The sequence below is a fragment of the Rhinolophus sinicus genome, chromosome 16, assembly GCF_057876585.1.
Source record: "Rhinolophus sinicus isolate RSI-liver-muscle chromosome 16, RSI-T2T, whole genome shotgun sequence".
Classification (NCBI taxonomy): domain Eukaryota; kingdom Metazoa; phylum Chordata; class Mammalia; order Chiroptera; family Rhinolophidae; genus Rhinolophus; species Rhinolophus sinicus.
In genome coordinates, this window is record NC_142516.1 from 79,815,231 (window position 1) to 79,837,671 (window position 22,441).

General features: G+C 47.9%; 2 protein-coding genes across 3 annotated transcripts in view; one reads left to right on the plus strand and one right to left on the minus strand.

Annotated features, from left to right (window-relative positions):
• The window catches only part of SECISBP2 (SECIS binding protein 2), a 36,185-nt gene extending 35,039 nt beyond the window's left edge, over positions 1–1,146 (plus strand). For both annotated transcript variants that reach the window (XM_074330215.2, XM_074330216.2), the window contains one exon: positions 307–1,146. In XM_074330215.2, the coding sequence (XP_074186316.1) occupies positions 307–410 (104 nt within the window). In that variant the 3' untranslated portion in view covers positions 411–1,146. The remainder of the gene's footprint in view (positions 1–306) is intronic.
• An 8,993-nt stretch (positions 1,147–10,139) lies between these two features.
• Positions 10,140–18,692, minus strand: LOC148755057 (uncharacterized). Its single transcript, XM_088793570.1, has 4 exons — positions 18,653–18,692; positions 15,617–15,826; positions 12,235–12,332; positions 10,140–10,684 (listed from the first exon to the last, which is right to left on the minus strand). Exons 1-4 carry the CDS (start codon positions 18,657–18,659, stop codon positions 10,538–10,540), a joined length of 462 nt encoding a protein of 153 aa, XP_088649696.1. The 5' UTR covers positions 18,660–18,692; the 3' UTR covers positions 10,140–10,537.
• Between the last annotated feature and the right edge of the window lie 3,749 nt (positions 18,693–22,441).

The window sequence follows — 22,441 nt, forward strand, 5'->3', positions numbered from 1 at the left end:
CTGGTTAAGTCCTGGCCATTGTCTAAGAGGTGTTCTCAGACTAGTGAGTGTCACAGATGGACCTCGGGTCTCATGGCCCCTGGACAGAGGGTGGCCTCGAGGACAGTTGTGTCCCTGGTGGGAGGTAGCAAGGTCAGTGAGTGCCAAGGGGTGATTGGTTCTGCTCACAAAGGTGGGGGTGCAATGCTGTTGGTGAGCCCAGGCCAGGCCCCATCTGGGGACTGAGCCACTAAGCAGTACACTTTCCGGTAGACTGTCCTGACTGTCTCTGCCTGTTCATCAGCTGTGCCGCTTTCTCATTTCCAGTTGAAATCTGGAGGAAACATCTGGAAGCGTACAGTCAGTATGCCCTGGAGCTAGAAGAATCGCTGGAGGCTTCAACGTCTCAGATGATGAACTTGAATTTATAAGAAGACTTCTTTTATGTATTTGTATATTTGGGGTGAGAAGGGGGAGATTTGAAAGACTTTGGGGCCCTTAGTTCTTCATTGTTGACCTAATGTCTGTAATGCATTTGATTGGGAAGTCGCCCCGTGTGAAGGGCACGGGAAGCAGGCTTTGTGGCAGCCAAAGCTGCGAGTCCCATGAACGGGCACTTGGGCGTGCTGATGGAAAACTTTCGTAAAAGCCTTTAGACACTGCGTTGGCCCTCTGAGCACACTGTGAGTATGAAAAACACTGGAAACTACTCCACGTCATCTGCTGCTGAAGAAGAGTCCTGCCCATTGCAGAATAGGTGAACCAAATTCGTTGGTTAGCAGAAAACGTGTGATGGGGCTGAGTTCTCTCAGTTCTGGTGACCCAGACCAGCCCTGCACAGAGCCAGTGTCAGAGCAGAAGGGTGGGGAGGAAGGGGAGGACTTCTCAGGACATGGCCTTTCAGCCAAAAGATGTGGCGATACTTAGAGTGTTTGCTAAAATGAACAGAAATGATCTTTGACACTTTAGTCTTTATTTTCTGAGAAAACAATGTATATTAGTTACTAAATTTCAGTTTTGATAATCTACAAATCTTGCCTTTCTTTTGGGAATGAAAATACTCTAAATTATTTCTTTCCAGAGGCCTGGAGGGGAGTTTACTTTTGTACTTCCCTGTAAGTAAGAATGCTTATTTATTTTGAATAAAGATTATTTAATTTATCCGGAGGTTATGGTCATTTGGCTTATCCTTGGTCTCCGTCTTACTGGTTCTTCCTTTGTCTTAATCTGTGCCTTTTGACCTTTGAGTGTAATGGAACCAAGCAGGGAGAGATTTGCTGTGCCAGACCTCCTGGGGCTGAAAGGAATGACTGCTGAAGTTTCAGACCCTCCGAGACCTGCCATCACCAGACCCGACCCCAGTCCATCTGCTTGCATGTATGTCACAGAGGAAAATGGCAGGAATGAAGTGTCACTGGTTTGTGCTTGTCAGGCAGACAAGGTATGGTGTTGGCTTTGAAAATAGTTGAATTCAGTGATGCTAAATAGTGTTCCTCTGAGAGGTGAGTGGCCTGTGATGAGCAAATAAAGTGGAACGAGTCAGAAACAGTACGCTGTGTGGACAGGACTGGCAGTCTGACTGCAGGTTGTGTGGATGAAGCACCCATCTGTCTTGTCATGTGACACTCATTATTCCCAGTGTATCCTGCTTCTTCGAATGCAGTCTGAGCTGTTTAAATGGGGACATAGGATCTGGTCGACCAGGCCCTAAGTCCCAAGCCCTGACTCTTGTCAACATGTTTCGCCCTCTGGTCCAACAGGAGGAGCAGCCTCAGGAAGGTCTTTCCTGCGCTCCCTGTGTCAGCAGGTAGCAAGTCAACTATAGTAGGTTTGAAAATAGATTTATGTGAGAATAAAGTTTCCAAAATTAATTCATAGGGAGAAAATGAAATAGCCTTCAGCTGTACTGCCTAGAATTCAACTGAGAAGCCTGGAATTGTAAAACTGATAAATCAAAAAATTATTAAATAGATTTCTTGTCAAGAAGGCAGTAGGTAAAATGAGATCGCTTTATCCCACTACCAAAATTACAACTAAATTATAGAACAACCATCATTGAGAACCACCTGAAGCTAGCTGAACAGATTTCCTATAACTAAGGATATAAAGCAGAAGCCACGTTGAAACTGGTAGGGGTGGAGATGCAGACTGGGAACGTTCCACATACATGGTGTTGCAATTAAGAAATGGGAGGGATATCTCCACTAAGGAGGTGCCCCCTGAGGAGCAAAGGGTCCCAGACCCATACCAGACTCCCCAGCCTGGGGCACCAGTGCAAAGAAGAGGAGCCCTTACATCTGGCTATAAAAACTAGCAGGGATTGTGTCCAAGACAAACAGCTGCTAGAGACTGAGGTGTTGCTCTTAGAGGGCCCATGCACAGACTCACTCTGTAACACCAGCACAGGGGCAGCAGCTTGAAAAACTTCAGGGACACGTGAGAAACTAAAACGACTAACTTTAGGGTATGGACTGGAGGGGCAACTCCCCAGGGGCGGAAGCACTGGCAAGCGCCGTTGTTCTTTTGAGCTTTCCCATGCAACCAGCCCCACGCAGGTAGGCGCCAAATCTGTGCGCTCCATTAACCTGACTAATACTGTTTGACCCACCCTAGTGTTTCCCTGAGACCCTGCCCCACCCAACTTGCTTGCCCAGCCTGAGCCTCTTCCAGCGGCTACTCTACATAAGCATCTTGCCTCAGCTCATGCTGCAGCCTTTCCCCCAAATCCACAAACCTCACAGGAATTGTGACTGCCCTAAGCTTGCACCGCATACTTTCTCAAATATTTATAAACCCCATATGTGGCCGCCACCCTCAGCTCACACTACAAGCTCTCAAAGGTCCGCAAACCCTACACAAGTAGCAGCCAGCCTCAGCATGCATTATAACTCCCATCAGGTGATCCCAAGCCTGGCATAAGTGACGACCAGTCTTGCCCTGTACCATAGCTCCTACTAAGCAGCCACAAACCTGCCACAAGTGACGGCTGTCCTTAGCTCGCATCATGGTGCCCATCATAGGGTCCCAAGTCCAGCATAAGTGGCAACCGGCCTTGGTTCACAGTGTAGCCTCTCTCAAGTGCCTCCAAGTCTAGCACAGGGAGCAAACAAGTACAGATCACTTTATAGGTCTTACCAAGCATCCCCAAGCCTGGCACAAGCAATGGCTGACCATGGCCTTCACTGGAGCCCCTCCCAAGAGGCTCCACACACAACACACCAGGAGTGGCTGGCATCAGACCACCTCAGAGCCCCACCCAACCAGTTCCACAATCAACATAACCAAAGGGCAGCCTCAGCTGGCACCAGAGCCCTGCTTAAATGACTCCCACTCCATGGAGATAGCCTCCACACAATAGTTCGTCCACTGTAGTCACAATCAGCCCTTACAGCCAGTGAACCTGAGGGTCAACCCCACTCACTGATGTGCCCAAGCAACCGAGGCCCAGCTCCAACAGGAGAGCACGCACAATCCACACGAGGGACACTGGAGCACCTGGCTCGGGTGACCAGGGAGACTGTGCCACTGATTCCTATAGCACACCATCTACAAAATGTCACTCTGTCAAGACCCGGAGATGTAGCAGATCTACCTAATACATAGAAAGAAACACAAGAAGTCAGTCAAAATGAGGAGACAAAACATGTAGCAGATCAAAAAGGACAAAACTCCAGAAAAGAAACTAAGTGAAATGGAGAAAAGAAATCTACTAGATAGAGTTCAAAACACTGATTATAAGGGTGTTCAATGAACTTGGGAGAAGAATAGATGAACTCAGTGAGAGCTTCAAAGAGATAGAAAACAAAAAGAACCAATCAGAACTGAGGAATACACTAGAGGGAATGAACAGCAGATTAGATGAAGCAGAAGGTCAAATCAGCAATCTGGAAGACAAGGTAGCAGAAAACATTGAAACAGAACAGCAAAAAGAAAGAACTTTTTTAAATGATAGTTTGAGGGACCTCTGGCACAACAGCAGGCATACCAACAGTAACATCATAGGGCTACCAGGAGAAGAGAGAGCGAGGGATTGAAAACCTATTTGAAGAAATATGACTGAAAAACTTCCCCAACTTGGCAAAGAAAACAAACATACAAGACCAGGAAGTGCAGAGTCCCAAACAAGATGAACCTAAAGAGGCCCATACCAAGACACATCATAGTTAAAATGCCAAAAGTTAATCTTAGAAGTAATTAGAGAGAAGCAGTTAGTTACCTACAAGGGAGCTCCCATGAGACTGTCAGCTAACCTTTCAACAAAAACATTGAAGATCAGAAGGGAATGGCACAAAATAGTCAAAGTAATGAAAGGAATAAAACTACACTCAAGATTGCTCTACCCAGCAAGGCTATTATTTAGAATCAAAGGAGAGATAAAGAGCTTCCCAGACAAGAAAAGCTAAAGGAGTTGCTCAGCACTAAATCAGCATTACAAGAAATATTAAAGGAACTTCTTTAAACAAAAGAAAAATATCTATAAGAAAATAGGGGGAAGAAAACTTCTCACTAACAAAGGCAAACACTTAGTAAAAGTAGTGCATCAACCAATTATAAAGCTAGTACAAAAGTTAAAAGACAAAAGTAGGAAGAGCATGTATAATTTATAACAATAAATTAAGGAATATACACACAAAAGAGGTAAAAATAATGACAAAAACAAACATAGCAATTAAGTGACCATCAATAACATAGACTTCTACAAACAAAAGTTGGTAAATATGAAGCACATGATAACCACAAACCGAAAATCTGTATGAGATATACAAGAAATAAAGAGAACAGAATCCAAGCATAATGCTGTAGAAAGTCATCAACATGCAAGAGAATAAGAAAGGAACAGAGAACTACAAAAATAGAAAACAATTAATGAAATGGCAATGACCACCTACCTATCAATAATTACTTTAAATGTAAATGGACTAAATGCTCTACTCAAAAGACATAAGGTGGCTGAAAGGATGGAAAAAAAAAAAAAAAAAAAAAAAAGACCTGTACATGTGCTGCCTACGAGAGACTCACTTCAGATTGAAAGATACACACAGAATGAAAATAAAGGGATAGAAAAAGATATTTCATGCAAATGGAAACAAAAACAAAGCTAGAGTAGCAATACTTAGACAAAATAGACTTTAAAACAAAGGCTATAACAGGAGACCAAAAAAGGCCTTTCATAATGATAAAGGGATCAATTCAACAAGAGGATAGAATTCTTGTAATCACATTTATGTACCCAATGTAAGAACATCTAAATCTATAAGGCAAATATTGACAGACATAAAGGGAGAGATCGACAATAATACAATAATAGTAGGGGACTTTAACACTTCATTGACACCAATGAATAGATCATCCAGACAGAAAATCAAAACAGTGGCCTTAAATGACACATTAGACCAGATGGACTTAATAGATATTTTTAGAACAGTCCACCTAAAAGCAGCAGAATGTACATTCTTTTCAAGTGCACATAGAACATTTTTCCAGGATAAACCACATGTTAGGCCACAAAACAAGTCTCAATAAATTTAAGAATTCTGAAATCATATTAAGCATCTTCTCTGATCACAATAGTATGAAACTGGAAATTGATTACAAGAAGAAAAAATACAAACACTTGGAGGCTAAATAACATACTACTAAATGAATGGGTTAACAATGGGATCAGAGAGGAAATCAAAAGATACCTTGAGACAAATGAAAATGAAAACGACGACTCAAATTCTATGGGACACAGCCAAAGCAATTCTTAGAGAGAAATTCATAGAAATACAGGCCTACCTCAAGAAACAAGAAAAATTTCAAGCCATCTAACCTAAAGGAACTAGAAAAAGAAGCCCATAGTGGGTAGAGAGAAGGAAATAATAAAGATCAGAACAGAAATAAATGAAAGAGAGACTAAAAAAACCAACAAAAACAATAGAAAAGATCAGTGAAACTAAGAGCTGGCTTTATTGAAAAAATAAACAAAATTGATAAACCTTTAGCCAGACTCATCAAGAAAAAGAGGGCCCAAAATGAAAAAACAATCAGAACTGAAAGAGCAGAAATTGACAACTGACAGGAAAGGAATATAAGAAAATACTACAATTATATTCCAACAAATTGGACAATCTGGAAGAAATGTATAAATTCCTAGAAACATACAACTTTCCAAGACTAAATCAGGTAGAAACAAAATCTGAACAGACTGATAACTAATAATGAAATTGAATCAGTTTTCAAAAAACTCCCAACAAACAAAATTCCTACACCAGATGTCTTCACAGGTGAATTTTACCAAACATTCAAAGAGAATTAATACCTACCCTTCTCAAACTATTCCAAAAAATTGAACAGGAGGAAGGCTCCCAAACTCATAAGACCAGTATTACTCTGATTCCAAAACCACACACACAAAAATTGTGGGCCAATATCTTTGACAAACGTAAGTATAAAAATTCTCAATATTAGCAAACCAAATTCAGCAATACATTTAAAAAAATCATACAGCATGAACAAGTGGGATTTATTCCTTTGAAGCACGGTTGGTTCAATATCCTCAAATCAGTTAATATGATAGCCCGCATAGATAAAAGAATAAAAATCATATAATCATATCAATAGATGCAGAACAAGTATTTGACAAAATCCAACATCCATTTATGCTAAAAACAAACAAACAAAAAAAAACCCTCAGCAAAATGGGGATAGAGGGAATATACCTCAACATAATAAAGGCCATATATGACAACCCCACAGCTAATATCCTCAATGGGAAAAAGCTGGAAGTTTTTTCTTTAAGATCAGGAACAAGGCAAGTATGTCCACTTTCACCACTTTATTCAACATAGTACTGGAAGTCCTAGCCATGTGGTTGGACATGGAAAAGAAATTAGAGGCATCCAAATTGGAAAGAAAGAAGTAAAATTATCATTATTTGCAGATGATATGAGACTATATATAGAGAACCCTAAAGATTCCACCAAAAAAACTATTAAAACTAACAAATGAATTCAGTAAAGTTGCAGGATACAAAATTAATACTCAGAAACTGGTTATATTTTTATACACCAATAACTATCAGACGAATTAAGAAAACATTCCCATTTACAGTTGCATCAAAAAAAAAGAGTAAGATGTGTAGGAATAAATTTAACAAAGGAGGTAAAAGACCTGTACTCAGAAAACTAAGAGACGTTGAAACCACAAATAAATGGTAGGATGTCCCATGTTCATTGATAGGAAGAATTAACATTGTTAAAATGTCCATACCACCCAAAGAAGTCTACAGATTCAATGCAATCCCTATCAAAATACCAATGACAGTTTTCACAGAACTAGAACAAATAATCCTAAAAATTTATAGGGATTACAAAAGACACCACATAGTCGAAGCAATATTAAAAGAAGAACAAAGTTGGAGGACCTGATGTCAATCTACACTAAAAGGCGATAGTAATCAAAGCAGCAGGTACTGGCATAAAAACACAGAGATCAATGGAACAGAATAGAGAGCCCAGCCTATATGGTCAATTAATCTATGACAAAGAGGCAAGAATATACAATGGGGTAAATATAGTCTCTTCAATAACATGCCAAAAAAAAAAGAAATTAGACTGCTTTCTTACACCATATACAAAAATAAACTCAAAATGGATTAGAGAACTTCAATGTAAGACCTGAAACCATGAAACTTCTAGAAGAAAACATAGGCAGTAAACTCTCTGACATTGCTCTCAGTATTATTATTATTATTATTATTATTATTATTATTATTATTTTGATATATCTCCTTGGGCAAGGGAAACAAAAGAGAAAATAAACAAATGGGACTACATCAAACTAAGGAGTTTTTGCACAGTAAAGGAAACTATCAACAAAGCGAAAAGACAACCTACTGAATGGGAGAAGATATTTGCCAATGATACAGCAAATAATGGGTTAATATCCAAAACGTATAAAGAACTTATACAACTGAACACCAAAACAAACAAACACACAAACAAACAAAAAAATCCAAGTGAAAAGTGGGCAGAGGACCTGAATAGATATTTCTCCAAAGAGGACATACAGATCTAATAGATATATGAAAAGATGCTCTACGTCACTAATCATCAGAGAAATACAAATCAAAATCACAAGGAGATACCTACCACCTCCCTCATGTCAGAATGGCTATCTTCAATAAATCAACAAACAGCAAGTGCTGGCGAGGATGTGGAGAAAAGGGAACCCTCATGCACTGTTGGTGGAATTGCACATTGGTGCAGCCACTGTGGAAAACAGTATGGAGGTTCCTGAAAAAATTAAAAATAGAACTACCATATGATCCAGCAATTCCACTCGTGGGTGTTTATCTAAAGAAAACCAAAACACAACTTTGAAAAGATATATGCATCCCTGTGTTCACTGCAGCATTATTTGTTGCCAGGCAGCAGCCTACCCATCTGTCTCCTCGTACCTGCCCCTAAAAAAAGGAGTCTGTGAGATGGATCCTTTCAAGGACTTCGTTTCACCTTTGTGCTTACACCTATGTCTCCCTGTTTGGCCCCAAAAAGATGGCTGGCTAGTCAATGACGGGTAAGATTCCCCATGGGGGGGACAACCCAAGCCAGACACAGCCGCGTGGGGACCATCTGGGGAACTCGCGGGGTCTATAGAAGTGGACACAGCCCCCCACCTTCCCCTGGCTAAGGAGAGCCTCTGCCTCTGTGGCTGCATTCCTTCCCACAACCTGCAGGGGAAGTGACTCAATGATGTGTTATCCATCTATTCATATGCATATAGGTTTTGTCCCTTGGGGAAGTACTTATCCTGGGACTTATGGTTGGGCTGCCTGCAGGCAAGGGTGATTGGCTTAAATCAGTTTCCTATTATAATGTATGGGATTCACAGATCTTGAGATTGACAAGCTTTACTTCTTTTACTTCCACATCTAACTAATAAAAGCCGTGTGTTGGCCCAATTGGGGCTCAGTCCTTGAGGCTGCAATCCCTTGGCCCCGCTTGCACTCTACTCTTGTCCACTGTCTTTCTTAACCTTGTGCCGCCTTTCTCGCTTCCTACTGCTCTTGTTGTGCTGAACGCGACACCAAGATATGGAAGGAATCTTAAGTGTCCATTGACAGACAAATGAATAAAGAAGTGGTGCAATTATACAACAGAATATTACTCAAACGCAAAAAATAAAATCTTGCCAATTGAGATAACATGGATGGACCTAGAGGGTATTACACTAAGTGAATTAAGTCAGACAGAGAAAGACAAGTACCATATGATTTCTCCGAGGAACCTAAAAAACAAAATAAAGACACAAAACAGAAACAAACTCATTCAAATTGATGGTTGCCAGAAGGGAAGGAGGTAAGGGCATAGGCAGAAAAAGAGAAGGGCATTAAGAAGCACAAAGCCAGTTATAGAAACAGTCACAGGAATGCAAAGTACAGCATAGGGAATACAGTCAATAATATTGTAATAACTATGTATGGTGTCAGGTGGGTACTAGACTTATCAGGGTGATCACTTTGTAAGTTATATAAATATCTAATCATGTTGTACACCTTAAATATAATACAGTGGTACCTCGGTTTTCTAACTTAATCCGTTCCGGAAGACTGTTCAAGTTCCGAAACGTTTGAAAACCGAGGCAAGAGTTCCCCATAGAAAGTAATGCAAAATGGATTAATCTGTTCCAGACCTTTAAAATCAACCCCTAAAACTGCAAATTTAGCATCAGTTTTACTATCTAATGATACCATAGAGCCATAAAATTTATGGCGTTCGTAAACCGAAATGTTCGTCAACAGAGACGTTTGAAAACCGAGGTACCACTCTATTAGTGAGTTAACTGTAATTGGAAAATAAATTTAAAAACATAAAAACGACAAAATGATCGTGAAAAAAATCATTAACAAAACCTCTGCTGGTGACGCAGGTCCTCTGTTCAGAGCCCCTGAGGTCTCTGGCCATGGTGTTTGCTCAACAAATGTAGGGCGAAGGAGGTTGCAGCAGAGAAGGTGGGCTTCCACATCATACTCACATCTCGTGTGACTCGATGCCCCATTGCCCTGCCAGAGGCCACCACTGCACAGCTCGCAGCGTGGTGACTGACACTGTGCTGATGGCGTTGCAGGAAGCAGATGGTGCTGGGGCCTCCCGAGCACAGACCTCACTGAGCAGATGTAGAACTCTCTGCCTTTGTTTTTCTCAGCAGTGCAAAGAATCCAAATGCATCCTCATAAGCACATTTCCCAACAGGACACTCGTTATCTAATTGTTTTGTTAAACATGAAAGTGCTCTCACTATATCCCCACTTGAGGGGAAGTTTAATGGATACAGAGAACAGCACCAAGGAAAGGGCCCAAACCTTCGAGCAGTTCGCTTGGAGTCTGTAGGAGCTGGAGCTGCCCCCATGCAAGAAACACACGAGAGCTGATGGATCTTACAAAAGGTCTGTCATGGTGTGTGAAGGTCTGCAGCCGATCGGTGTCCTCTGGCAGCATGCGCCAGCACCTGGGTGGCAGAGTAGAGGGAGCGAGGGCAGCCATCAGGGTGACCCTCACCCCAAGGTCAGTCGTCCTCAGGAAGCCTTGTTTGCAGTGGATCCTGGAAGTAACTGGCAGGAAATGTGTGCTGCTCCCATAGGAAGGCTGTTAGAAAACTCACCGGTCTCAGAGGAGGGGTCTGGACACAAGCTGCGGTCATGAGGCTGAGAAGACATCCATTTCTAGGGTCACAAGAGAAATTCAGCTTCATTTTGAACAGAGGTTTCAGTTTTATGAGAGGCAGGCATTCCATTAAGAACTCATTCTATAAACAAGAAGAGTCTGTACGGTTACAGGCTGAGCCGTGTTGGGCCGCCGGCCTCACCTGTACGCACGTGCGGCAGAGGCTTTGGGGATGCAGTGTTGATAACTAGATTCAGATGCAGGTGTGACAGTACTCTCTTTAGATCACCCCACTGTGCAGAAAACGACAGACACCAGGAAGAGTGCTGGATTTTCTGCCTCAGACAAGCTCAGTGCCCACGGCCAACACCGCGAATGATAGCACACTCAGAGCTTTACGGAACAGTCTCTACTCTGAGGTGAGTGAGGACAAGCACGAAGACCTCACAGCCGTGCCAGCGCCCACTGTGGGCCAGCATCACTCAAGGTCCAAGGCAACTCTTTTTATGTGGAGTCTCACCTCCCCCCACTGCTGTGCACCTGTTAAGTGGCTGAGTTTGGAGGTGGGGATAAGCAGCAGGCTTAGTTGACACCACTGGCTGCTCTGTGGGGTGGCCCACTCCTCTAATGTGAAATGACTGCGATTGCGGAGGAGTGATCTGTGGAGCGTAACAACGGTGCTTCTGGAAAGGAGCGCTCACACACCCCTGTCTTAATCAGTTTCTGTTTGCAGCCCAGTAACCATCTCAGTTTCCTGCTTCTGCCAGATAGACCCTCTGTCACGTGTAAGCACCTAATTTTTAAAAAGTTTCCAGCTACTGTCATAGAAGTCCAGTCAGGGCTCTGTGCTCTGCAGTGCCCAGTCCCCAGGCTGCTTCTGAGTAGGTGAGGTGACAACTCACGGCCAAAGGGCATCTCCAGGGGGGCGTGGCAGGTGGCATCCGGGCAGCCCTGCCTCCTGGTGGCTAAAAATTGTCCTTGTTACAGCTTTCCTGAAAGAACAACGTGGTCTTTGAATTCCTGTCAGGACATCTGGCCTTTCCTCTCACCCCATTTCCCCACAGACTGTCAGATGTAGCCAAATGCCTCAGGTCTCTTGTCCTATGTGCTCCCCCTTGGGGTCTATTAGGCCTTTGGGAGGTGCCCCTGCTGGGGACTAGGCTTGGAGGATGTCACATACAGCCTGCTGGCAACAAGGAGGGACCTGGGTGTGAATTGTCACACTGACCACTCTTCCATGTGGTAAATCTCTGGCCTGGCCTTGCAGTGGTGGCCAAGAAAGGAGCCCAGGGCTGACGCCTGTCTGGGAATGCCTGTTCTGCCACCTCTGCTGGGATGGGGCGCACTGCTCACCCATGTGCCTACCAGCAGACACCCAGCCAAGTGCTGAGGCCGCAAGCAACCAACGTCTCACTAGCCCATGTTTCCTGCTCTGTCTGGGCTGGGGTGGCCATGGGGCATATCTAACCAGAACCAGCTGGCACTGCCCTTCAAGCCCAAGTCCCTCCTGTCCCACCTGATTTCCGTTTCCTGGAAGGGCCCCACCCACTGGCATGAATGGACCCAGAAACAACCCCCACAGAGGGGCGGCCGGCCTTGGGCCACATACCCATGCCTTCTTCCAGCCCTGCATCATGCGGTCATGCTCCCCAACCACGGCCCTCCAGGCGGCGAGCTCTCTGGTCCACTTCTCCTGGTGGGTCACTTCTACAAGACAGAAGCGAAGCTCCAGGGCTCAGAATCACGGGCTTGCGTGGCACCGCGGGTGCCCACCCTCCACAGAGGCCATGCTGTGAGCCAGCCCGTGGTAGGTGACTGTTCCCCTGAAGCCAGTGGTCTCACCCAGGGGGCCTCACCTTTCTGGCTGTGGGGGCTTGTACAGTCAGTGCCCCTGCCTGCCCTCCCTAGGCCACCAGCTCTGGTGCAGCTGCTCCCAAGGCACACTGGCCCCATCCTCCACGTCATTGGCACTTTCTCTCCAGGTGGGAGAGGGGCTAAACTCCCACTCCTCTTGGGGTGATGTAGAGACCCTGGGCCTCGTGGCCTGGGGCCTCCTCTGCCCTCCACTGAGGCAGGAGCTAAGGCTTAGAAGTCACCCAGGAGGCCAGCAGGCACTGCGAATTCTGGGGACATTGCCTACCTGCTACTGCTCCACACGCGTGTATTGGGTCCTGGATTATGAAAATTAGTTACTTGCAGGGCTGTCATGATAGCAAAATCCTGAGCCAGAGTTTTTCTTTATAAACAAAAAATGAACTGTGTTCTTGCTTTGGACAACAGCACATGTCACTAGTTTCAGAAACAGGGTCCAAGAACCAGAGCCCTTCAGACAGGAAGTAGAACTTACACCCTGGGCAGACCTGAGTGGTCCAGGGGTTGTGGCACCCACATAGCCAGCCTGTGGCCAGTGCCCCTTAACTGCAAGGCCCTGCAGGGACTCAGGACTCAGAGCATAAGACCCCACATCTGGAGAGAGGTATTTAATTTCTAACACATCCTAAATTTATCCTGCTTCTGCACCACCTGTACCTTCAATAAACATGGTGAGCAGGGAGAAAAGAAAATGCTGAGGTGTCTTCACTGTTGTTACTCTGTTTAGCCCCTCTCTCGTCTTGTGTCTGCTGTCTGTAGAGTGACTTGGGTATAAAAATCTCCCACCGTCAAAGTCAGGTCCTGCTCCACACTGCCTGGGGTGGGGTATGACCTTGGGCAAGTCATTTAACCTTCATCATCTGCCAAGTGGGGATAACAGTTCCTACATCATGAGACAACTAACTGAATTAGATGAAGTAAAACACCAACAGGCTCCAGCTGCCTCGTTGCCTCTCTGACTGTTACTGCGTAGTGAAGAGCTGACAGCGCCACTCACCTAACTTCTGGCTAAGACATCACAATTTGTACGTCACATTTACACAACTGTTCCATGTTATCCTGACAGCAACAGGCAGGGCATTTTACAGAAATGAAAAGAATGGAGGTTTTGCGTGGGAGTGAATATTTACAATTATTCTTTCCCTCTCCCAACCCCCACTAAAATGACAAAAGTTTTAAACACGCACACACATGCGTACACACACATGTGCACATGTGCACACACACGTACACATACATACACACTCTTGAAAACAGAGAATAGGAGGGGAAACAGCAACAATGTGGGAGCTGAACAGCGGAGCGACCAGTGGAAACCCAAGTCCTCAACAGACCCAAGAAAGTAGAATCCTAGGATCAAACTCACAGAAAGGCCTGGGACCTGGGCGCTGCGACAGGGGGCTAATAGGCAGCTTGTTTCAAAGGCTGTTTAGAAGTGGAAGCATGGCCTCCTTTCCCACTCCACCCACCAGGGAAGTTCCCTCCTTTGCACCAGAAGAAACAGGTCTTCTCAGAGAATACAGGACATGGGGCCTCAGGCGGGTACTGCTGAGGGTAGGGCCTGCACTGAAAGCAGACAGATTCAATGGACATTTCCATACTAAATGATGAGGTCCTGTCCTCCTGCCCAACCTAAGTCCCTGCTGACAGCCCAACCTCAACCTGGAGGGCCTGCTGCTCCAAGTGTGGGCTGTAGCCGGACGCCCCCAGGGGACTACAGCACACAGGACGTGGAGAGGTGCTGGGCAGACCAGTTTCTAGCGCTCACAGGAATCACTTGGAGAACTTCTTAACACAAGGTGTCCCACCTCTCCAGGTCTTCTGATTCAGCAGATCTGGGGCCAGACCCGATGCTCTGCATTTCTAACATGCTCCCAGATAATGCAAATGCTGCCAGTGCACAGACCACGCCTTGGGCAGAAAGGGCCTCAATAGGAGGGCCCTTTGAGTCCCTCTCTTAAATGTAAACAGACAATCAAGGGCCACGGGACTTCTGAGAGAAAGAGAAGACGGACAAAACAAGCAGAAAAGGGCAACTTGGAGGGGGAAGAAAACTAAAGAAACCTATCCATATCCTCAGAGAGTAAAGACAGCATCCTGCATCTATGGAACAAGATCAGAATGGAACAGGAGAGCAGAACATAAAGCTCTTAGTAATAAAAATGTGACAGTGAGATGAAAACTCAGTAACAAGTGTGCAAGATAAAGTTGAGAAAATCTACCCGAAGTGGAGGCAAAATGCAGAGGGTTGACAGATAGGAAAGAGAAGATGGACAGGTAGAGGACCAGCCCAAGTGGCCCAGCATCTGGGAAAATAGTTTCACAAAGAGAACAGTAAGTGAAGTGGAGAGGAGTGAGCAATTGTTCAAGAAAACCTCCAAGAGTTGAAGGGTAGCGCCCACCAGGCATGAAAACTTCAAGACACCATGAACTTGCATTGTGCTCAAAAGACAGTGGTCACAGGTAGAGGTCAGTGGAGCAAGCCTTCAGACACTAGGGAATGATTTTCAGGCCAGAATTGTCTACCCAACTGAAGCCTCATCTAAAGAATGACGACAGAGAAAACATCGGCTCTGGAAACACTGACTTCTCAGATGCCCCGTCTGAAGTGGACTGGAGGACACACTTCACAGAAAACCAAAAGTGTGCTTGGGACACAGGACACACGGTCCAATGTCAGAGGAATGGAACCTCCAGCTTCCAGGCACAAATGCAGGGCAGCACTTGGCTCCTGGTGCAGAGGTTTTAGGAGGCTGAGGACAGGACACCAGTATGTCTGTGTTGATCAGGGACTTAGACAGCTGCAGAGTTTGCTGTGGAATTAATAACTTAGAGCCCAGCAGCTGGAATTCAGCACAGCGGGAAACAAAAGTACAGGAAGAGCCATCATAACAGACCCACAGGCTCAGAGCCATTCTAAAGTGACACATACTCTGGAAGGATGGGAGACGGGCAGCCAGTTTGCCTGCATGGGGAGACAGAGGGTGAAAATGAACTGCCATCTTTCTTCCTGGAAGTCAGGCTGAAATGTCACACACAAGCCTGCTGTTGGAGACACAGACTAAACAGTAAAGCATGGAGAGCTGCAGTAGGGATGCGGGTGGGGGGCCACTGCTTACCTCGTCTCATCACGGTGATCCTCACTTGGGAGGTCTGGCTCCCCACTGAGGAGAGGACGGAGCAGCGGTACTCCGCGCTCTCACGGATGGCGTCCCGCAGCCAGCTGAGCACGTGGGCCCTGCCATCAGGCAGTGCGTGGGTCTGCACGGGAACACACGTCTCCACTTCGCGCCCATTCTTCTCCCAGACAAAGCGAACATCCGCAGGACCTGGGGGGGCACACAGGCCAGCTCCACCCTGTGTCCCAGAACCCCACGGGGAAGCACAGGAACTGCCCTGGCTCAGGCGTGGGGGCAGGGGGCAGGGTACTGCTCAGATTGGGGGTTTCTGTCATCCCAGGTGGACCTGAAGTGACTGAAGAGCATTCAGCTCAGTCCCTGCCCTGCCCCCAAAGAGGCCTGGCGGTGGCTCCTGCTGTGGTCCCCAGTAACCCTGGGAGAAATAGGCACACATGCTCATTGTCCTCACGGCCCATGCACCCTGCTCCTGGCCTCACTCAGACACCTGCTCAAAGTGTGTCGGGAGCTGCATACCTTCTCTGCTGGAGACCCTGGTGGTGGTGCTCTGGGCTGGGTGTCTGGTTCACAGGTGGTTCTGGGACTGGGAACTTCATCTGCCTGCCCTGGCCCTGCTGCCACCAGCTTCAGCCACAGGCTCTGCCTCCTTAGCCACTCTCCCCACCATACTGAGGGGCCAGAGTTCCTGCTCTTGCTAGGACCGAGCTGGGCATTGCCAAGCTAAGGGGGTGCAACTGGCCCTGGGAACTCTTGGGTGGGCTGGGGGAGGGCGCCAGGGTGCTGAGAAGGGCTGAGGGCTTGTTCTATGGAAATAAGGACTTGGAGGAGAGTGGAGAATGGGCCCCAGCACCTTTCTGCCATGCTTGGCCCTGGACCCTGGCCAGGGTCTTAGCTCTGCTGAGCCAGATTTGGGCCAGGAGCACAGTATAAGCACCTGGGCTTCCTGCCTCACTCGGGACAAGCTTCCAGGCCAGTGCTGAGGGGACAGGGTGGAAGGCCCTGAAGAGCAGCGCGTGGTGAGCCAGGAACAAGATCTGGGCTCTGGCCCAGCACTGGAAGCAGCCTGTTGGGGCTGGCTTCCTTAGCCGTACGTGCCGCTGGACAAGCCTGTGGGTTTCAGGCTTCAGCTTGGGTCCAGGAGCTATGCTGAGACAGGCCCCGTTCCCACCCTCTGCTGAAGGACAAACAAATCAGGGCACCTGTACATGGTCTATGTACAAACAGGTTTCCACCCAAGTCTGCTGAAGGTGGGCTGAGGGGGAATTGAAATAGCCCCTCTGAGCACTGCTAGGCTTCTGCCTCGGGTATGTGGAAACCTGCTGAGCTGCAAAGGCCAAGGTCTAGGCCCTAGACAGGTATAGAAGCTCGGTCTGCCCCAGAATCCCAGGCAGCCACAGCAAGACGAGAGAGGTGACACAGGCCGGACTCCCTGAGAGCCCCTGTTACTGTGACTCCCAGTCACGGCCCTGGGGCTGGGGCCATGCCTCATTAACCCACCTGCTGCTCCCTCTCACTTCCACCTGTGGCAGGTGGACACCCCAACAATGTGCACTACGGGACACTCTCTGGCCTCCTTGCCCAGGACCTGGCTCCACAGGGACGCCACCCACTGAAGACAAGTGGGGGTGTGGGGCTGACCTGGCCCAGAGCAGCTCCACCTGACCCTCACACCGCCCGAGACTCAGATTTTAAAGACTAGAATCTCCTTAGATGCTCACCAACTGGGGAAGGACGAAACAAAACGTGGCGTCATGGAGGACGGTGAGCAGCAGGAGGAAGGACTACGTGTGTCTACCTGTGGCTAGAGTCCACTGAGCAGGGAAAACAAATTATAGAACAGAGGGATGAACGAACCGGCACACACAGCAACAGGCATTTGGTGTGCAAGTGTGTGGGAGCGTGTGCACGGCCAGACAGAAGGGGTAAAGGTGCAGGCCCCACACGCCATCTTGGGAGGGCGAGGTGGCGGCAGAGAGTTCTGTCAGGTGCTGGGTCTTTTAGAAAGAGGAGAAGCTTCTAGTTGAACTAAGATTGCTTTCGATGGATTCCCAACACCATCGGGTCCCCGTGTGACCAGCATGGCACCTGCTCATCCCTGTCCAGTCCCTTACAGCAACCCGCCATGGTCAGGGTCCTCCAAACTTCCTCCCCAGGGAAGGTCAGACCCTTGATCCCGACAGCCCTGAGATGCCTCCCGACGTGGTGATCAGACCCCACAGAGAGCACCGATGCTGTGTCTGTGAGTGAGAAGCTGGGAAATGGCCGACGAGGGTCCCATGAAGGATGGGACAGCCACTGTGTTGTCATTCATCAGGAATCACGTTTAAGAAAAAGATTCAGCAACACAGAAAAATACTAAGAATGTTACATTCAATGAAAAAATGTAAGTGCCTGTGTGTACACATATGTACATATGTGTAAATATGTGTGTGTAGACACATTCATATATATGCACAGAAAAAAGGCCAAAAAATGGCCATAACGCTGGCAGGTTTAAATTTAGGTCATTTAAATTTCGCTCTTTATACTTTCCTGGAGTTTCCAAATTCACTATAATGAATAGTGCTTTTAGAACAAAAAGAAAATACTATCTTGAAAGAAAGAAATGTGCCCTAGACTCTGCAGGAAATTCTGAAAGTTCAAAAGTGCTTTGCACAGCAGCCCACTAGCTGTCCCGGCCCTCCTAGGCTTGTTTCCTGTGTTCTGTGCAGGACTTTCTTTCTTTCTTCTGTCAAAGTTTTTGTCATTTTGTACTCTCTCTATAGAGAAGGCTCTCATGACCAACCGGGACAAGGAACCTGAGTGGCCTGAGCTGGGGCCCAATTCGCCACCCCGACCACGTGAGTTGGGACCTTTCAGGAGCAAACCCCCAAGGCCACAACTCCTATGGCATAAACAGTATGGCAAACACTTACCACGTGCACCTCTGTCATGAGGACAGTCTTAGGCATCATTAAATACTCTTTAAGTGTGTATTTAACTGAAGTAAAACATTAAAAATGTTAAGGAAGTACTTACATTCCATTTATTCTTTTAAAAAACTATCCAACTCATTCTGAATGCAGAGGAAATTAAAGAGAGAGGGAAAGTGAAAGTTAAAATCAGTCGGCAGAGTCACCAGGCTGCGACATCAATGGGGACCTGGGCAGCAGCCCAAACCCATCTGTCCCACAGGACCCACTCCTCGGAAACGTGGACCGCTGGGCCTGTCCCCCACAGCCGCCTCGGCTGGCCTCTGTGGGGTGGGGCTGGCAGGAGTCTCGGGGTCTGGCACCCACCTTAGGGTCGATGCGGGGCAGGGGTTGTGGGCTCTTCCTGCCCCACCCTCGTCCAAAATGATCTAAGGAGACCACTAGTGTAGACCTGCATCTACTTTGCAACAAAAACAGAAGTACTGGGAACAATGGCCTCTCCCAAAGAGGGAGGCCGACCCATCCTGGAGGTGGGGGCCAGAGAGCCCCGGGTTAGAGGGGAGTATGATGGGACCCACCCCAAGTGATTCGGCCACATCCGCACTGGGTGTCCCCACTGCTGTCTGCGCAGCTCCACCAGGCAGGCCCGTGCTTGCTGCAGGTGGTCGACTCTGACCCTGGGGCCAGCTGCCAGTGGGCTCACCCACCTTCTATGCTCATGCTCAGGGGCCTGCCAGCAACTAGGGGCCCAGCCACAGCTCTGTGGCTGTTCTCAGAGCACAGAGGCTGCACACACCAAGGACACTCACACCACAGCCCCAGGACTAGGCATCCGCTGCGGGGCCCAGAGTCCACTAATGCACAGAAGTCAGCAGACCCAGCTGGGAGGCGCTCTCCTGGGTCTCCACCATGCTGATTTTATTGGCTTTCCTCCTCAGGGTGTCTCAAGCCTGTCCCAAAGCTGCCAGTGCCCTGTGATCAGCTGAAGAGTGAACCCCAAAATGCCCAGGTCCTAATCACGGTAACTGAATGTAGCAAAAGGTGCTTCACAGACAGTGTTGCGGGGAGGTGCCTGCAGGGTCTCCTGAACACACGGAGGGTCAGGGGGACTCCCTTCTGTGGATGACACTGCCGCACACAAGACTTCCAGAAACCCCAGGACAGCACTGCTCTGCGGTAAAGGCACGTGGATTATCATGCAACAGAGACTTAGCTTCTGGCAAAACCACCTGATCAAACATACTAAGCACTGAGACTCCAGCAAGGGTCACCTTGCCCTGAAGTGGAGGGTGACCCTTTGTGGAAAATGACCAACTCATGGGTCAACTACCCGCACAGCAATTCCAGGAGTCCTGGAATGCACATTTGCACCAGCAGTCACTGCAGGACTGGGCCCTTGAGACTCAGCCCTCCTTCTACGACCTCTCTGACCCCCGTGATTTAAAGGGCTCTGATTGTCAATATTGTAGTTAAAACATAAAAGCCCACGAAACATTGAATATCCGAAAGTTATTCAAGTATAGGAGGTCTATTCTTAGCTTTAAAAATGACACAGGTCTACCTCTGACATAGTCATGTAAGGGACGGGAGCTGGACTCATGGGGTAAAGAAAGATTCCACTTTTGTTAAAAAATTATATAGATCTATTTCTGTATGTGTATATGCATATGCAAGTGCGTGATTTACATATGTATGTTTTCATTGCATATGCATGATCCAGACTCATTACCATCAGTCACTATTACTTATATGTCCACGTTTATATGTCCACATTTATATGCCAAAATAAAGCTACTTGTGCTTATGTGCAAACAGTGGGATTATTTCATTGCTTATCTATACGATTCTAATTTTGTCACAAGGAGCATGGAATCATTATTTCTGAAAAGTGGAACACGACTGCACGCTGAATTTCTTCAGCTCAGGATCCCTTTCTCTCCTTGTCAATACGCTAACTCGCCATCATGCACCACAGATCCCTTCCAGATGAAAGGCAGTGGCAGTTTGGACAACCACTGCAGAACCAGAGTTCCTGCCACACTCAGGCCTCAGCCCCTGAATGGAGGTGTGCCCACAGAGTGCAATGTGCAGCGTGCTTTGGACCAAAAAGAAACACACGATTACACACAAGTATGTACACACATATACACACAAACGCAGACATACAAGCACACACATGCACATGCACACATACACACACTGCACTGAGGTCAGGAGATGGAGGGAAGTCGGAGGCTGGGAAAGCCCTCCGTCACCGAGCTCCAAGGCCGTGAACACCATAAGATGCCAACCTGGCCTTCAGCAGGACAGAGCCTGAGCCATAGCGACACGGTTCCATGAACTCAGCCCTGTGGTGGTGCCAGGCCTGAGAGCACGTGGGGACTCCTCAGGGAGTAACACAGAAAGGGAGGCACATGGGCAAGAGTGGCACAGAGCAGCACCTGTGCAGACCGCAGCTTGAAGGGCTTGGTCTTTAGCCCGCCACCTGCTAGGATTCAGGGAGGGGATGGCCACAGACACCGCCATTTTAACTGGCTGCTTGTCAACCAGCGCTGCTTTGTGGGCTAGATTTAGGGTAAAAGGGAAAACATGCCTAGTCAGATGTGTCACTGGGGCACCCCATGCCTGTGGCGGAACGGGCCTGGGGACAAGGCCTGCATGAGGAGTCAGACAGGGGGACCCACTCTTGCCTGCTCTGTCCCTCAACAGCAGGCTGCCTTTGGGAATAGCAGGCTTCCTGGGTGATGTGAAGCCACTCGGTTGAGGGGTCTCTTCGAATGCCCATCAGTGGGGTCTCCGAGGGCCACCTCCTGGCTTTTGCCTGCTGAAAGGGGCAGAAATGAGGGGAGTCTTTCTAGAGGGCGGAGTGGGCGCCAGGCTTCAGGGGAGGCCGAGGCTGCACAGGGACCACTGTGTGGCCTGGGATAAAACCCCGGCCCCCCACCGTGCCCCCAAGCCATCTCTGGTGCACGCGCTTCTCACTCACGTGCTGCTGAACAGGGGGCCACACGGCACCACACCGCCTCCAGGGGGCTCAGAGGTCCCAAGTGTGTGTGTATGTGTATGTGATTATTTGTGGTGTGCGTATATGTGTTGTGTATATTTGTGTGGTGTATGTGTGATGTGTGTGGCGCATGGTGTCATGCGTATATGTTGGGCGCAGTGTGTGTAGCGTGTGTGTGCGGGCTATGCAGGCTGTGTGTGTGAGGCATTCAGTCTGCAGTCCTGAGCCCACGCGGAGCAAATGCAGAGCCTCGGGCCCCTTGGGTGGCCTCAACATTGAACAGAATATAAGCAGCACCCCTGTCTGGATGGCATAGGACACAACAGCCTCCCTAGAAAGGCAGGTCCATCGTGGGCTGCCCCACAGCCTCAGATGGTGGCCTCTGTGGAACAAGGAAAGGTCCCAGCTGGAGCAAATTGACTGGAGAGAAACAGTGAACACAGGAGCAGGAGGACGGGGCAGGGGTGGGGGGCTGTTTCCCTGGCCCATCCATCCGGAGTGCCAGGAACTCACGCTGCTCCGCACGCTGTCTCAGGTCGGTGGTGCTGAGGTGCCGTCCTCTCGGCTCCTCACTGCCAGGTCTACCCGGCTCTCCTGCTTCGGCTGCAAGACCACAAGCTGCACTGCCCTAGCTTTGGCCACCAGCTTTTCGCTAGGTCCCACCACGGAGGCCCTGGCAGGAGATGCAAGGGGGCTTCTTGACGCACCTCTGCAACAGTGAATTCAGTGAAGACACCGTGGCCCTGAGGGCAGGCAAGGATGGCTGAGTGAGCCCCTAACTCTGTCCGACAGCTGGTGGTTCTGCCTGCAGTTACTACGTTTCAGGGATCCTCAGCTCCCTTCTGCCCCAGCCCTTTCGTCACCTTTGTAACTAAAGCTACTAAACTCCCT